This window comes from Acomys minous (genome assembly GCF_964271855.1).
Source record: "Acomys minous genome assembly, chromosome: 10".
NCBI classification, from domain to species: domain Eukaryota; kingdom Metazoa; phylum Chordata; class Mammalia; order Rodentia; family Muridae; genus Acomys; species Acomys minous.
The window spans coordinates 60,980,931-60,998,677 of NC_140491.1; the positions used below are offsets into that span (position 1 = coordinate 60,980,931).

The 17,747-nt window shown below is 55.9% G+C and overlaps 1 protein-coding gene across 3 annotated transcripts in view; it reads right to left on the reverse strand.

The window, feature by feature from the left end:
- Window positions 1-1,764: 1,764 nt before the first annotated feature.
- The window catches only part of RXRA (retinoid X receptor alpha), an 86,208-nt gene continuing 70,225 nt past the window's right edge, over window positions 1,765-17,747 (reverse strand). For 2 of the 3 annotated variants that reach the window (XM_084798793.1, XM_084798792.1), the window contains exons 5-11: window positions 15,770-15,939; window positions 12,738-12,803; window positions 12,162-12,291; window positions 10,274-10,406; window positions 8,402-8,493; window positions 6,928-7,033; window positions 1,765-5,205 (exon numbers count right to left, since the gene is read on the reverse strand). In XM_084798793.1, coding sequence (XP_084654919.1) covers window positions 5,058-5,205; window positions 6,928-7,033; window positions 8,402-8,493; window positions 10,274-10,406; window positions 12,162-12,291; window positions 12,738-12,803; window positions 15,770-15,939 — 845 coding nt within the window. In that variant the 3' untranslated portion in view covers window positions 1,765-5,057. The remainder of the gene's footprint in view (window positions 5,206-6,927; window positions 7,034-8,401; window positions 8,494-10,273; window positions 10,407-12,161; window positions 12,292-12,737; window positions 12,804-15,769; window positions 15,940-17,747) is intronic. The other variant, XM_084798791.1, reaches the window with a different exon arrangement.

Genomic DNA, 17,747 nt, shown 5'->3' on the forward strand with positions numbered 1-17,747 from the left:
ACTATTGTCCTCAGGCCTGGAGATAAGGCTAGCCCCATTTGCTCCAAGATGTGCCCACCACTACCACTACCACCACCACCACCACCATGCACACCCTTTTTACCACTATTGCTTGTTGATGGGAGGGTCTGTTTTTTCTCCTGGCACCAGGCATAGGACCAGAGGAAGAAAATGGGGGCCGGGTGATACCCCCAAGCAAACATCATGTGTCCCCAGACCTGAGGCCCTGCCCCCACCCTAGCCTCTCAAGTTACACAGGCCTAGAGGCTGGCTCAGCCTGCCACTGCCTGATTTTACTGCTGATAAACTTATCAAGGTCGGCATCTCTGGTCCAGAGGGACTGCCCTGAGCAGGGATTGCCATGGCAACCAGAGGCAGCAAGGAGGCCTTAGACCAGGTTGCCAAGTGATGCCGGCAGACAGCCTGGGTCTGCTCAGTTAGAGTACTCTATAGTAGTGTGTCCCTGGAGGTGGTGTACCACACCAGGGAGACCTGAGCTAGGGCTAGCCCTGCCCCACCTGCCACAGTCCCCTCTGAGAACTGTCCTTTCCCTCACCAGCTGTCACCTTCCTTCTGCCCCTGACCCACAGCCTCTTACAGGGCCCCTTGTCCTTTCTGAGGACAGAATCTGTGGAAGGGTGAGGGCCAATAGAGGACTGGTATAGCTTCTAATGCGTCGTGAGGTCAGCACACAGAGCACACAGAAGCTGAGACAAGTCCCCACTCCTCTCAGAGGTGGCCCTCCTTCTAGACCAAGGAACAGGCCAGTATGACCCCTGGGTACAAGAATTTGTCACAGGGGACCAGAGTGGGCCCGAAGAAGGGCTGCACTCACCCAGAGGCATGAGGTAAGCAGCTCATGGATTCAGGTACCTCCAAGGCCCCTACCTCTGGGATATCAAAGGTTCACATTACTCCTAGGGGGTGACATTGGCTCTGACCAGGAGAAGACCTGTCTCAGGACAGTCTTTCTTAGTAAAGAGGGGGAAATGCATCGTGCAAAGTCTCACTAACTAGGGACCTGGGCTATTTCTGAGAGGGTTTTTGGTTTGGATGTGTGTGCATGTATGGGCGCGCGTGTGCGCCTGAGGAAGTGCAAATGGCAGTTAAGCTCTTGAGCCCCAACACACTATGCCCAGCTTCCCATTGCCCTCTGCAGCCAAGGAAGAAATACACAGAGCACTACAGCCACATACACATCAAAGGGCATGTGTGACAGTGTGCTCTGATGCAGGGGCTTGGCTCTACGGGCTGCCAATCAGTAACTGGAGACAAGTACCCAACATCACAAGGCCCCTCGGGTCCTGCTCTCAGCCTGTACAGTGTCTCCCAGGAATGACATGAGATGGCAGGGCAGTGTCACCAAACTTGGGGGTCAGATGCAGCCCAAGCTGCAGACAGCACAGAGACAAAGGGCATTTATCACATGAGATGGCCCAGCTGGGGCACTGTTAGCCTGTAATTAATCGGGCGGTTAGATGGTATCACGTATCTGGGCCCCTCCGTGTGAACCTCCTGCCCACTCTAGCCAGCTCAGAAGTAGAAGCTGGGTGCAGAAAGGCCAGGGCCAGGCAGGTAGCAACACACAGATTGGAGGTGGCTTTGTACAGGCCCAAGGTCCCAGTGGAGAGCCTCACGGCAGAGCGGACACAAATGAGAAGGCCCTGTCCAGTGGGTGCAGGCAGGAAGCTGGGGGCTGGAGCTGACCACAGGGCCTCCCACTCCCACCGCCCCATACGTCTGCAACTCCCAAGACAGGACAGATGAGAACCGAATGGAGATATATTTTGAAACGCTCATATTTGTCTCTCCGCTCACGTTTTTTGTTTCTTTTCTACAATCCTGAGACTGCTGTTCATCAACCCCCAGCGGCTGCGCCACAACGTCCCAGAGAGCAGTTACACAGGGAGGTCATTTCACAGTCAGACGAGTTGCAGCGAGGAGGCCGGCAGGCAGGCACCGAGGACAGAGCAAGGTTGTTCAAATCACCAAGAAGGGGAAGGAAACCCTGCCGGTTGAGGCCCTCCCTCCCACCAAAAAGGAAGTGTCTGTCTGTGCTGTTCTCACGAGCCTTCAGCCGCCTGGTAAGGCCCTCCTCAGCTGTCTCGGCGTCAGGGTGTCCCAACACTTCTTGACACTCAAAGCAGAAACAAAACAGGTCCCCCGCCATGCCATCCAGTTTACATGAGGGATAAAATTACATTTGTACAAAAATAGATTCATTTACCCTTCCCGGTGCGTTAAACATTCCTCTATCTTTACTCCCTGCGGGCGCGGCATCCTCCCCACAGTGGCCGCGCAACCCAGCTAAGGCATGGCTAGAGACCAGGGCACTCCAGCCCTGCAGCATCTGAAAATAGATGCATCCCCTGCCTCCAGAGTCACCAGAGCCCAACTTCCCCACAGAAGGGGATCTCAGGTCCTTGCTCACAAGAAGCAAATGTACAGGAAAAATGGAAAAGTCTTGATTAAAAAGAACACAAAACATCGGTAACTGTGCCGCATCTCCAGTTGCTGGTGTGTGGCCTGTGCACACAGTCTCTGTACAGCACTTAGATGTTTACACCACACACCTGTGCATGGAGACCAGGTCGAACGCCTCGGTTCTGTCACGGGGACAGCGGAGGATTAGCCACTGGCTGCCTGCTCTGGCCAGGTCTCCTGGGATCCCAGGGGAGGGAGCTTGGGTGTCCTTGGCACTGTCACCAAGCTGCCCAATATCCTTGGGGATGCTATAATTTGGAAAACTGAAGGAATCGGGCCAAATTTCCCCAGTGACTGTGGTCATCTTCACTCGCAGCCACAGGAGCCCCAAACGAATCTCCAAGCAGGGAGGTGACACAGATGAAGAAAATGGCCCAGAAGCAGCAGTCGTGGAAGTCATACGACCATTGGTGGCAGCTGTTTTCCAACCAGGCTGAGGCGGGTGTGTGCACAGGGTGGTTAATGAGCTGGTGCTAGTGCTATCTTTAGAAAATTAAAGATTGTCCCACCAAACTGATAATAACAATAATAATTACAATCACCTTAATTGAGCCAGATCCATGACACAACTGAAGGTCTGGTTAAATGAACCCCCAATTCTCTCCTTAGTGGCACCACGCCCACACCGCAGCTGCAAGCAAATAGCACTCACTGCACACCATGATGGTGACAACGAGGCTAAAGAACAGGAAACTCGCCAGGGACTCTACAATGACAAGCATGGCAGGTAAGGCTATGTGGGGCCAGTGGGGCGAGGGGCTCAGGCATGGCAGCATTCCAGAGGGTCAGCCCCAGGACTTTCTCTGCTGGAGCCACCGACAATCCTCAGTGGCTCAGAAGAACACAGAGCACAGTGTAGAACGGGGCCAGCATCAACAGCAGGAGCAGAGGTCTGCAGAAGGCACGGTGCTGGCTATGGACTGGGGAACCTGCTTCTCCGCCTGGCCCTAACAGCCCCAAAGGCTGCACAGATTTTCTTGGAAAGCCTGGGAGAAGGGGCAGCCAGCGGTCCCGGGAACCATGCGGTTACCCATGCACACCTCCCATGCCAACACATGGAGAGGAGTGGTACAGGGAAGATTTTTCTACAATCGTCTATAGATGCCTCAGCTGGCTATGGCTTGGGACTTTGAAAAGGTGGAAAATGAATGTGCCCCCCCTAATAGAGCCCAGCAAACTGGCTCCTCCCATCTGCCACCTCCAGGCCCAACCCACTAGATGGTCTGGTCCATGAGGGTCTTTCCCTCCCAACCCTTTGCACCAAAGGGAGACCAGCTATTGGGGAGGCAGTATGGCCATCCCCAATAAGGCACCAGCTCCTGACAAACCTGGGCCTCTGGGTCTGAGACTAGATCACAGGACCCAGGGAGGCCCTACAGTGCAAACAAATAAGACTGTTCAACTGAAGAGGCACACTCAGAGCCACATGGGACAGTGCTAAAGCCTGAGTCTGCAGCCTGCCACCTGAGCACGCGTGACAGAGCCCTTGGAGAAGGTGCTGGACACACACTGTCCACAGACAACACCATACCAAGGGGCGTCCCAGAAAGGCCCACTTAGCATTCCTAACAGAGGTGGCCAGTCTGAGGGGCCCATGCTAGAGTCCCACACATAACCTGGCAAGTCAGCCACACCAGGATACAGTCACCTGTCATATCTACATGGTTCCTCCCCAACTCCCTCAGGCCTCCTTTCTAGAAACCAGATGACAGCCCTCCTCCCTTCCCTGAGCCTCAGGATGTCCAGTGTCCTACAAGAGGCCAGCCAAAGGACAACCCATGTGCTTCCCACAGGACCAGTGAGGTGGAAACCCCATTCTACGTGAGCCAGGGGCAGCCCTCTGCGATGATCCTTGATGCCATCTTGCAGACCTCAAAGGAAGATTTGGGATAGGGAAAAGCCAGGCCACTACGGTCGGCTAACTGTGGGTTGATAGGACATGTGGGGGACCATAATACAAAACAGAACTGGGGGACATCACAGAGGACCTCAAGCCCACGCAGCCTTGAGGTGGTCCCAGAACCCTGCACAGTGGCTGGGGTTATATCTCAGGATATCTTTGGAAACTGGCTTTACAGGTTAGCTATGACCCAGGATGACAGGACCTGCCCCCCACCTGTTCCCTCTTGATCCCCCCGGGTGGATTCCCACCATAGCTGGGTACCAGGACTCTCAACAGGCAAAGATGAGACTCTCCGAACAGAGGCGCCACGTGGGCATGTCGGGAACCAGTGACAGCAAACGGCAACCAAAACAAACCCTTCTGCCAGCTCTTGCAGCTCCAGGCGCTGAAACTGCAAGAAATACCCCAAGCCCCTCAGGGTGACAGCAGTGCAGCCTAAGAGTCTGATGTGGGGACAGAGGCTGGCTGGGTCTCACACCAGCTCTCGCCATGGCCCTGGGCCAAAGGCAAGCAGTAATAAAGATGACGAGGATGGTGACGCATCTTTTGGGACCAAGGGACACTGCACCCCCAAAGATCCACATGGGCCATCAGAAAGGGCAGGGACAGGGCTGGAGCTGAGCAGCTGTGTCCAGGCGGGGCGCGGGACTGGCGCGTGGGTGGCAGGGGCCTAGGTGGTTTGATGTGGGGCCTCCAGCATCTCCATGAGGAAAGTGTCAATGGGCGTGTCCCCGATGAGCTTGAAGAAGAACAGGTGCTCCAGGCACTTGAGGCCGATGGAACGCAGTGCAGGCAGGCGAAGCAGCAGCTTGGCAAACCTGCAGGACAGTAGAGAATCAGGGCTGGCAAGGGGGCTGGCAGTGTTCTCCTCTGAACCTGGTGGCCCGTAGCTTCCCTAGAGGCCAGCTGAGTCCAGTGGCCTGGGACCTGAATCTGGTCTGCGGAGGAAGCTACCTAAGTTGATTAATCCTTCAGAAAGGAGGAGAAGGGAACTAAAAGAGACAAAAGAAGAGCACAAGGGGCAGGCATGGGGTAGGGAGAGGTGCGTCAAGATCCATCAGGCCCTGGAATGAAAGGAAGAGCCAGTGGTAAGACTACTGTTGGCCAGGACAGGCCCAACAGGGCTTGGGAGAGAAGTTACAAGTGTGGGCTTGCTCCATGGGCCATGAGGAGCCACAACAAAAAAATGTGAGCAGTTAAGAGCATCAGAGAGGCCTCTGCCAGAGCAGTTGTCCCTCTAGAGGCAGTGGGGCATGTCCTGGGAAGAGGCGACAGAAAGGTCTGTGGGCAGCCTCACGGGTGGCAATATGCATGCAATATGCACAGGACTGACTGTGCATATTGTGGGTGACTGAAAAGCCAGAGGGTGGAGACCCCTTCTGGAGGTGGAGCCAGTAGTGATTTGGGGAATTCTATGCTGCAGCAGGAACGCCAGCCTGCCCCTGGGCAGACCCCTCCCCAGAGAGGGCTCTGCTGAGCTACTAGGCTCTGAGGAGGCCCTTAGCTTCCTAGGCAAGAGACCTACAGGCATGGGAAAGGAGTCCAAGGGCTTATAGAGGGTGGACATCCAGGCCAATTAGCTACAGCAGACAAGAGAGGACAGTGTGGCGTGGGGACAGGACCTAGGGTCCCACATGTGACCTCTACATCTGCTGGGGGGCCTCCCTACACACTGGAGGGGGCTCTGGGCCTCATTAATTATTAACAATGCCCTTCACTTCCAGGGAGGAAGCCGTGTGGCTGGCTGCCCCGCAGTCCTCAGTTTAAAGGCACAAGCGTAGCTTGGAGGCTGGAGAGGCGCCAGAGAACAGGCTGTTTTCTGCTGAGCTGGCGAGATGGGCTAAGGCAGGAAGCCAGGAAAAACAAGCCTCTGCCACCCTCCTGTCCTCCTCCGGGAAGTTTCACTTTAAACCAAACCAGATGAGGGCTAAACAGCAGTGTGGACAGTTAACTATGTGTGTGCCAGGCAACACACGTTAATGTGCCCGTCTGCCCACCCTCCTGCCACCCCCTCACACCCAGGCTGCAGACCCGGAGACTGCAAGGTGAAGAAGCAGAATTGAAACCTCGGACTGAATCCCAAGAATGCACCATTTCTCCTGGACACCTACTGTATACCTACCACTACAGACTGTATGCCCAGCACTGCGGACCCGAATGTGACTCTACATGCAGTCTTCCTTAGGCCTGCAGACAAAATGTGCTCTCTCCAGCCTTGGCCATCCTACTCTGCACAGCTGTAAAGCACCTACACTGTGCTGCTATTCCCAGGCCACTTAACAGCAAGAACAGAAGGCTTCACACAATGGCAAGTACCTACTGTGCACCGGGAACTAGATCAACTCTCTCAACGGGGTAAAGAGGAAGACGAGTTGCCCTCCAAGCCCTCGAGCCTGAGGGCTGCCTAGCTCCTTGCTCAGAGCCTACAAAGCATCCCAAGCTGGTCTTGTGGAGGACACCATCGTCCTGTGGTGTCAGAGACGCATGCCTGTGTCCAGTGGTGGAGGCAGGGGCTTTCTGGAGATGGTGGCGCCGCTCACCTGCCCGGCTGCTCCGGATACTTGTGTTTGCAGTATGCCTCTAGTGACGCGTACACCTTCTCCCTCAGCGCCTCCACCTCAGCAGGGTTTGAGAGCCCCTTGGAGTCTGTAGAGAAAAGCAGCCTCAGGTCAGAGCCCCAGCCTGTCACGTGTAAGCACAGCAAAGAATGTAAATGCTACACAGCTAGATATGGCTGCCCTACAGACCCAGACCAAGGGGATGGGTGCTCCAGAGTCATGTCTCTGCCCTGCCACTTGAAAGTCAACTAACCTTAAACCAGTTCCTCGACTTTCAGGGGCTCAGTTTCTCCACTTTTCTCCAGGTGGCCATGAGAGATAAGCACTGCTTTCACTGCTCTTGGGCCGCAGCCTCAATGACATCTGTAAGCCCCTCCCTGAGGATCTCCCTACACCACAAGCAGAGGCCCCCAAGCCCCTCGTCAGAGCCTAGATGTAGGTCTGGAGAAATGCCGCAACCACAGTTATCAACACCATCAGGGCACAGTGTCCCTGTGTGAAGACTGAGGGTGGCTTGGGTCTGGGGGCACCTTAGAATGCATCAGGCTCCTTCAACTGACCTAGTTCCTGACAACTCCCCCCATCTCCCACGAAGCGCCAAGATTAGGCCTCGCTGGATCCCCATGCCGGCAGCCAGGCCACTCAGACCTAACTTGAGGATCTGTGAGGTTGGTTCAGGAATTACCACCCACATCAGGGGTGGGAACCTATGTCCCTCTCCCTCCATATCTTCTATACACACTGGATAGGGCTGGTGAGCCCACCGGCCAAGCCTCCAACGCTCAGCAGACAAACAAAAGCCCACACCCCGCTGCTGTACCAAGAGCCCCAGGCTCAGCAGCTTCCGAGGGTACCCGTGGGCTATTCCCCCGACTCCCTGACTCTCTTCTCAGCAAGGATCCCACCCCCTCAGCGGCACTATGCTTCCATCACCGTGTGGAGTGGCCATCAGTGGCATCTGCCACCAACCCAGAGCCGTGAGCACAGGCCTGGCCCACTCCTCACAATACAGCCTCCCATGCATGGCGCTGCACAGAAGATACTGTCTCAGCCTTTGTGACAGCCAACAGCTCAGAGGCCCTGAACACTGCCTCCCTGGGGAGAGTCTGCTCTGCCCCGACCCCAAACAGCCTTAAAGCCAAGGCTTGGGATGATGTTAGCTACCGTCAAAACACCTAACAGGATGCACTGAGCACCAAGCCCACCCTGGGAGCTCACTGTGAAGCTCGCTGTGACAGAAGGCCACTCTGGACGGCGGAGCCCACGAAGCTCAGCTGGAGACCACTAATGCCGAGTGCATACTCTGGCCACACAGAGTGCCACTTGAGCCTCTCCATCAAGTCTCTAGACAAGTGGAAGCCCAAGATTGATGTCTGCTGTGATAGGGGCACCGGCCCTGAGGCAAAGCATGAGGCGGGGTGGCTGGGGAGACCACACGGACGCAGGAGGGCCGTACCGGGGTTGAAGAGGACAATGGCTCGCAGGCAGCCCAGCTCCGTCTTGTCCATCTGCATGTCCCGCATCTTAGACACCAGCTCCGTCAGCACCCTAAAGGAAAAAGCAGGTGCCAAGGGCCACATTAGACACGTCTTTTCCAGGGCCCCACCAAGGCAGATCCGTGGGACTCTTGTGACACCCAGGGTAGACTGAGGGCAGCTGGGCACACTGGGCCTGGCCAGGGTCATAGGAAGGAAGCATCGCCATAAGCCCACTGTTCTGTGGAGGATGGGGTCCTCCACTCCCCCAAGGTTGTCTGGGAATCTGGGTCCAGGGGAGGGACCCCAAGATAGATGAGCCAAGAACTGAGATAAGATCTCCTGCTGTGTGGCTGCCCTGAGTTCAGAAATGTTCCTTTAGCTCCAGGCTGGACTTCTCCCTGGGACAAAGCCTCTTGGTGGAAGTCATTTTTCATCACTAGGTATCACATAGCCTCCTCAGAAAGATAGGGACCCCTCGTAAGGGCCTTCAAGTGTCCTTAGCCCACTTAACATACACAGAGTCTGGAAGAATCCTAGGCCCTACTCTAACTCCCATGTCTCCGAGATCAGCAGCAAGGAGGAGCCCCACCACCAAGGGTCAGACTTCATGGTCCACTCTGACAATGACAGTGAGGATAAGCTATGATTTCTGGGGGTCCCCAGAAAATGTAAGTATAAAGCCCCCAGTTCTGTCAGACTGCCACTTCACTACTAGCGTGGCATGTGTGGTTAGGACTATATTTCCCCCAAACCAGACCCCAGAGGGCGAAGCCCCAATACCTTCCTCTGTGGAGTGGCCCCTTACGCCGTCACAAACCTTTCCGTACTTATACAACCTGTCTGTGTGTTGCAGCTGGCCTTTCCCTGGGGAAGAGCTCAGTCTGTGTGCTGTCCTCACTGTCCTTGAATACTGGTGGGTAACTCTGCTCAGCTCCCACTTCAGGAACTCAGGGACCCGCCTACCCCACCCCGACCCTGCTTCCTCCTACGGGCCTGCCCAGCCCCACTCACTGTCCTATACCCACTGCACTAGCCCGACCTCCCAGCTTGGGCTGCCAGCCACTGACATAGGCCCCTAGAACCCTGAGGTCTGACATGGGCTCTCAGCGTGTACACAAGGGCTGGCCATCCACACAACAGGGTAGGCAGCCACAGCCCCTCACCCACCGAACAAGACAGGTACTACAGGAGCATAACTAAGTGAGGATGGCGGCCCTTGGACGTGGCTGCATTCCAGCCAGCCTGCTCCTTCAAGCACGTGTCTAAGAAGCAGCCAAGCCTTGTGCAGAGGCATGCATCCAGGTCCACTGCGGGTGTGAGGAGCAGCAGATCGGAAACTACGGTCATTCAGTGACAGGTCAGGGCACAGGTCACCCTGGTGCTACAACACTGCTTACGGCTGAGATATGCCAAATGTTGACACTTATAACACCGTACCAGTGGCAAAATCTATTTTTGTTATACTTGGTGGCACTCACAAAGAAAGAGGCTTCCTGTGGCCTCAACTCCCCTGACACCAGACTCCACACACAGCAGTCTCTACGCGTCTGGCCTGCATTTTCCACATTAGTGTCTTTCCTAAGTGGAGGTTGTGTCCAACAGCGCAGGAAGAGACTAAGAGCCTGTCCTACATCTGTCAAAGATGGCCCCCACACTAGGTACTTGTTGAAGATGGCCCAACTACTGAAGAGGGTGTCCACCCCACCTGTCTGTGGAACACAATCCATAGTTAGCCTACCAGTCAAAGATGGTCCCCAATCTACCTACCCATCAGGTGATGCCATACCACTCATGTGACAAAGCTAGTACCTACCCTGCCCACCTACCAAAGCCGGTGCCACCCAGCCCACCTGTCAAAGATGGCGCCCACCCCAGCGCTGTGAGCACTGTTCCGGTGTACATGCAGGCCAGTGGCAAGGAGGATCCCGTCCTTCACAGCTATGGAGCGGTGAGAGAAGGAGGCAATAAGCAGCTCGTTCCAGCCTGTGGGGAGGAAGGCACACGGTCGGTCACTCTGCTGTTTCTATGGCCCCATCCTTCCCCTCACTCACAGCCAGGGCCCTGGAAGCAACACATTCCACATTCAAGTCAGGGTTCCCAAAGTGGGACCCCAGTAAGTGCTACCTAGAAAGAGGCCCCCGAGCACCTGTGTGTGAGCAATGTGTCGGCCCTGAGAGGTCCCTGTAACAAATGCAGGGCATAAAAGCAGCTTTCTGTACATGAGAAGGGCTCTGCCCCAGAACAGTTGGGAGAACTCCCTTGAACCTTCCCCTGGGGTGGCTGCCGTCTGGGCCATGTGGAAGGCCACGGGAGTTGAGTACTGACAAGGAAAGCCACCTGGAGCCAGCCACAGGCCCAAAGCCATGTATCCCAGGTCCCAGGACCAAACGACCAGAGCTGCTGTGCAAGCACTGAAAAGGGGCCCTGGAGAGAAAGGCAAGAGAAGACTCTGCACAGACAGGGGCTCCTTGATGGGGCAGCACATGAGCCTTCCAGTCACTCCAGAAACTGCCCGTGTCCTGAGACGCCAGGCCCCGCAGCTCCCATATCATAACTGCAAACTCTGTTTTACAAGAGGGAATGGATGCAGTCAGCACTTGAGAGGTGGCACCTAATGTGCGTCTAGAGATCACTCCTAGAAATGTGACCTCAGGGACCCCATATGGGTACGTGGTGCCAACTCTGCCTCACCTCCTATCTAGGTGCCTGAGCCCCACACTGGCCAGGTCAGCTGAGGCCCCAGCCTAGGGCTATCCCTTCTGTCTGGGTTGGTATGCCTCAGTGGAAAGGGCTCATTGAAACCTGCACTGAACAGGTGGTTCCAGGCCAGAAGGCCAGGTGGCTTTGCTGTTCCCATAGCCATTGCAGTGAACACCTGAACAGTTGTCCCTGCTGGACAGGGTGCTTCCCAGAGCTTTAGAGAAGTCTGTGCTCCCAAAGTGGGCCACAGACCTCATCCCAACAGGGCACAAGCCCACTCAGGCAGAAGCAACATGGCAGGATCCATCTTGCTCATCTCAGAAACCCATGCCCACCAAGAGGTCTTTTTCAAGGGCAAGTCAGGAAGGCTTGGGGGGGAGGCAGGGAGCCTCACCCCAACCAAGTAGCTTCCAAAGCATTCCATGATATGCAGGATTCACCTCTGCTCATTTTATCTAATGGGGTGCCCCAAGGCTGAAGAGAGCCCTGGTGCAAGCAAGAAACCCAAAGCTGATAGGGTGCTCAGGCACCTTAAGACGGCGTGGTCTCCAGGGCCCATCATAGGAGTGAGGCAGCGTCAACTGTCAGCGTAGCTCTACAGTGAGCAGGAGCCGCAGACACCATTCCCAATGCATCCCCATCTCTCCACAGGTAGGAACCTGCACTAAGGCTCCCAATCTTAGCATCCCCACTGGTGACCTGGTGGAACCCGAGCAACAGGTCAGCATGTCGCAATGCCCAGTTAGCGAGTAAGGATCGGGGCACCCTGCAGAGCTAGCCCCACCCCAAGTTCCAAGGCTACACTCAACCCAACAGAGACACCTCTTACACTTCAGACACTTGTAGCAAGACCTCTGCTCAGGAAAAGACCTAAAGTTTCCAAGGGGACAAGGCCGCAGAGGTCGCACAGACCTGGTGGGCAGCCTGATGGGACCCTTTACTGACACCTCCTTAGCTGGAAAGGAAAAGCCGCTCTAGACGGCAGGAGTGACATCCACCCACCACTCACAGCCTCCCACCCTGACCCTGGCTACTCACCTGCCCGAAGCAGGATGACCTGGTCGTCCAGGGGCAGCTCAGAGAAGTGCGGGATCCTCTTGGCCCACTCCACAAGGGTGAAGAGCTGCTTGTCTGCCGCTTGGCAGATGTTGGTGACGGGGTCGTTGGGCTAGAGTGGAGGAAGGACACTGATGAAGCCTCACAGCTCTGACATCCCGACAGAACCACCTCGCCCCACACAAAACACCCGAGGGGCAGAGATGGACATCCCAAGCCCTGGCGTCTGAGACCTGACACAGTGAAAGGACTCAGATCCATCACAGGGCCGAGAATGGGGATGACTCCCAGCTTTCTGGAGATGGACTAAGCCTAATGCCAGGGGCCACCAGAGGAAGCAGAAACCTCGGAGTCAGAAGGACTGTATCAAGAACAGCAGATGTGGGGACGTGGGCCACCTGAAGCTGGCAGGTATCTCAAGCCAGGGGGGGCGGGCCTAGGGACCTCCAGATACAGGAAAGTCAGGAAGACAAGAGTCAGCACTGCCAATGACCTGACTAGGCCCACCAAGACAGTATAGGGTCACACGGCTCAACGGCCGAAGAAAACAGAATCTACCGTGGAAGGCACTGGCCATTTGTTGGAGCAGCTCATCAGGTCTTCCCCACCGCTGAGAGACACGTGCTGGAGAAAGAGGAACAGATATGGGAAAGGGGGCCATGGAAGAGGCAGGTGAGGGAGCTGAGATAGGGCCAACAGTAGCCCCCACCCAGGAGAGAAGCCCTATCGAACGTGTGAGTGGAAGCTTGGGGCCGCTCCATGCTTGGCCCAGATTCCAAGCTCCAGGTAGAGGAGATATGTCATTAGAAGCCTTCCAGAAAGTTCTTACACCTTACAGTAGACTGGGAAGTGCATCCCAGTGCTTGGCAGGTGGGCCAGGGTGATGGCCCTCTGCTCTCAGAGTGTGGAGGGTAACAGTGCCCAAAAACAGGATACAGGACTCTCAGCTTTGAAAGCAAGAGACCGAGCGTCGGATAAGAACAGAACTGCCAGCTTTGAAGGGCTTCGGCTGACAGAAACCATCTGCTCAGCAGTGACGTCCAGTCTAAACACCCAGCCCCATGTGGAGGGCCTGTAAAGGGCTCAGTGAAAGGCAGTGACAAATCGGCTTCACACCGCTGGCCTGGCAGGACTGGCTGCAGGCACGAGATCCCCAGGACAGAGTCAAAAGGGATGGGTGACAGCTCCCAGTCACATGACCCTCAGCAAACCTCAGGGGCCACTGGAGCCCCAGCACAACAGGTACCAGAGACTGTATAGCACTCAGGCTGCCCACAGCCCGGCTCAGCCTCTCAGACACAAGGATGACACAAGGGTGTCATCCTTGCCTGCCATCTGCTAGGGAGCAGCCCCAAGTAGGAGACTGTGAGTATCAGGCCCTAAGCCAGCTGTGAGAATGCTCAGACCAGTTGACAACAAGCCTCACACTCAAGCTCTGTGACCTATGCCTCACCCCAGGAAACAGCTTTCTCTCTGGCTACCTTCTTGAACCCTAGACTGCCACAATGCCACTATGGTCACAAAGTTATTCCTGGGCTGACTGTGGCCTCTGCAACCATGTGCACATGTGCTATCTGTCAGGACTGGGCACAAAGCTAGAGGATGGGACCAGAGAAGGAAGGAGGCAGGGCCCACAGAGGTGTGAGGGCCCCAGCCTAGCAGACACCGACTGGAGGGCTGCCTAGAAGGCCCTACACTGTATAGCTTCACTCCTCTGAGCTGCTCCACGGCAGACACTTAATGAGCGACTGCCTGCCAAGGAGGTGTGGTCACAAGACCACCCAGGCAGGGCCCAGAGGAGCCAGCAGCCCATCTGTGAGGCTAGGTGCTTCTGATCTCACCTCCTTAGCTTGTACTGTGAGGGAAAGACCAGCAGGCCCGTGTGTGGATGAGATCAAGGCCAGTCACAAGAGGCTGGGAGGGCCTGAGCCCTCATGGAAGGACAGGAAAGGCGATGTCAGAGGACATTCCCAACAAAGGCCTTACTTGACCAAAGAAAACCTTAGCTACGCTTCGAAGCCCAGCCAACCACCTCTCAGATCCTAATCCTCAAAGCAGAGTGCTGATGCTGCCCTCCCCTCCCTTTTAGGACTGGCAAGAGAACTTGAGGGCAGGACCCCAGGCAGAGCACTGGGCAGGTTCTAGCGGGCAAGGGTTTCTGTGGTCTCCACGGGAAGACAGCCAGGACTGGGTCTCCACAAGAAGACTACCCACAAGGCCCAACGCCTTGTCCACAGTACGGCAGCTCTGGCCCTTAGACACAGCAGAGCTGGGTAACAGGGGTGGGGGTAATACAGTGACTGTGTCACGGGTCCTCACAAGTACGCAGGAAGGGATCTCCACCCACAGACTACAGACGGCTTTAGAGACACTTGAGCCCCGGGACAGGGCAAGACTGTTGACAACACATAGCTCAGATATCACCCCCATTGACCCCTGGGATAGCTCACTAGCCACTGCCCACTGCCTGGGGCTGAAGGAAAAGAACTGGTCCTCTGGGTCCATCCCAGCCATGGACTGTGACTAGGGCACTGAGAAGCAGGAAAAGACTAGCATAAGCCTCGTTCAGAGAGAGAAGCTGACAGGGCCTTCCTTGAGGTCTACCTGGACTGGGTGTCCAACAGTTAGCGACAGGGCTCTGGTCCCAGCCCTGAAGCACACACAGGGGTCCAGATGGAGCCTGGACATCATGAAAAAGCACACACAGGATAGTCATAGGTGGGCCACAAACATGAGGCCTCTGGGTTTGTACAAGGTCCCTTTCTTGGATTTACACAAGAAATGTCCCAATCTGGGACACGGCTACAGCCACCTCAACAAGGCCTTGGGCAAGTGGAGTGTCCCACCCAAACTAAGCCCTCCTTGGCCAATGGCACCTGAAGTGATGTGGGGGAGGGGCAGAGAGGGCCAGAGGAAAGAGTTCAGGAACAGGCAAGGAAGCCAGAAAAATCTGAAACCAAGACCCTGCAGGCAACCAGGAAGAGAGGCAGCGGTGGGAACTGCGGCCCTTCTGGCTTTGTCTGGAGGCTGCAGCAGCTGCAGGTGGCAGGTGGCATAGGAGAGTGGGGAAGGTGACTATCTAGGCCATTCCTATAGGTGACCAGCTGGAAGGCCCAGAGACACTTTTGCTTCAAGAGTAGTCACAACAGCTGTCACTCATGAGCACTTCCCCTCCCCGTTGGCTCCTCTACCTTCTCATAGCAGCGGGTGGGACAGGGAGACTCCGGAAAGTCACCCTATGGCCACACATGGTGAGAGAGCCAGCCCAGAGCCTAGCAGCTGCTGCAGAGCGTTCTACCCAGGCTCAGCTCCTCATAGCCCCACCACTCACGTGAGCCAACATCCCACGGTGACAGCTGGGCCTGCTGAGTATCTGGAAGATGCAGCCTAAGCAAGACCAGCGGGAGAGTCAGTATGTCCCAGGCAGAGTAAGTCATTCATAGGGTCACCCAGCTGGACAGAGGTCCCACTGCTGAGGACAAGAGACCACAGCAGCCTAAGGACTCTGGTTCGTTGGCTGCCCCAGCACGAGGGTTAAGTGAGTTAGTAACCAGGAGGAGACTACAGCAGGTGAACGTCTCGAGACTCACTGAGCTGGGGTTCAGCCCCATGTTTGCCTCCACATATGTCTCAGTCTTGGGCTCAACAGCAAGCTCGGCTTCCAGAATCTTCTCTACAGGCATGTCCTCATTGGCACTGCTGGTGGACTCCACCTCATTCTCATTCCGGTCCTTGCCTCGCTGCCGCTCCTCCTGCACAGCTATAAACAGGAGACAGTCACCTGGGCCAGCCTGGCCCACAGTTCCTAGAACTTTCCCCCACATGGTCAGGCCCAGGCAGGACCCAGTGTATCCAGGACCCTGGCGCCCCCTCCAGGGCCAGAGCCCAGCCTCACACCTGCCTGTACCTGGCCACTAGGTGGCTCTACACCCTGAGCACACTCAGCTAGTAGTCACACCAGAGCCCATCTGAGGTTAAGGCAGAGAGCCTTTCCTGAAGCTGACGGGTCACAGGAATACTGACGTGGGCTTTCAGGGCTTTGGTGCTCTGAGGATGTGCAGAAACACAGGAAGGCTTCCTGGAAGAATAGAAATGGGCCTGAAGGAAGAAGCAAAATGAGGGAACTAATTCAGCAAAAGGAACAATTTATAAAAATGCCCAGGAGTGATAGGGAATGATGACAGCGATAAGCAGGTGACTCCTAAAGCGATGAGGCCGAGCAAGGGCCAATCGCAGACACGCTGGGAAGTGTGGAGGCCTGCGTTCGCCAGTCCCGTGCTCGCACGCTCCGCTCCACACTGCTTCACACTGACCACACACCAGACAGCAGCTCACAGACAGCTATGGGCAGCCCGGCTCGGGGATGGCGGGAGGCAGCACGGGAGCAAAAACAACAGCTGCCCGGCCTGCAACACCTCTGGAGAGCAGGTCCAGTGACAAGCCTCCAACCGCAGCAAAGCAGCAGGCTTTCTCCACCCGCCCACCTCTGATAGCTCCCGAGAACCTCTTCTACTCTGCTCCCGCCACTGTTGAGACACCAATAGAGTTCTAAGCCCTCCCTCCACTCTGTGTTCCCGCAGCAGGCTAGGTGAAAACCTGGACAGTCTCCTCTCCAGACCAGTGCCCTCAGATACTCCCTTTGTGAGGCCTCAAGGGTGTGGCCCGTGAAATCTTTCCAGTGTGCCCTCTCAGGACCTTGGTCAGAGCTCATTCAACCCTTTTCTCTGGCCAGGTTGCCTGGGTGGCAGAGCACAGCTAGGCAGAGTGAGGCTCTCGTGAGAAGCTCAGCACTAGCCTCCTCCTCTACAGCCAGACCTACCTCCTCACCCCAGGCTCTCTGGCCCACAACCTCCTCAAATGGCTTAGAATATAAAACACAAGGGTCATGCTGGGCATGGTGGCACATGCCTTTAATCCCAGCACTCGGGAGGCAGAGGCTGGCAGATGGCTGTGTGTTCGAGGCCAGCCTGGTCTACAAAGTGAGCCTAGGACAGCCACAGCTACACAGAGAAACCCTATCTAAAAAAAACAAAAACAAGGGCCAATAGTCCCTTTGCTCAAGCAGAGCTGCCAGCAGCCGCCTCCGAGGGAGCAGCCTTCTCTTGTGCCCACCTCCCCTCGCTCCTCCATGGCTCCCACTGCAATGTTCTGCCCAGTGGCTTCCTTTCTTGCTACAGCTCTGTGACAGTTCTGAGTGACTTAAAAAAAAATCCCTGGCTACTGCTCCCTGATGGGCCCACCTACACCATACAATTGGCATTCAGAGTGATCCAATACAGAGCTCTCCCATCTTGTGGCTATGTTCCACAAGACTCGATGGCCTGGCTGTAGCAGAGACTTTCTACCTGTGAACGAGCCAAGGATGAGAGGCTGCTCTGATGCCTGCAGAACATACCAGCTGGGCTGAGGAGTTGGGCAGAGGCTGGTGTTTTGCAAGCCTGGCTCTTTTGGAAAATCTGACAGCAGGTTGGGGCTGGTTAGGGTTGAGTGCTATGGGCAGATGGCGCCCAGCCTACAGGGGCTGCAGAAGGCTGCCAGGCTCCATTCCTCCCCAGCTGGGCTCCTACA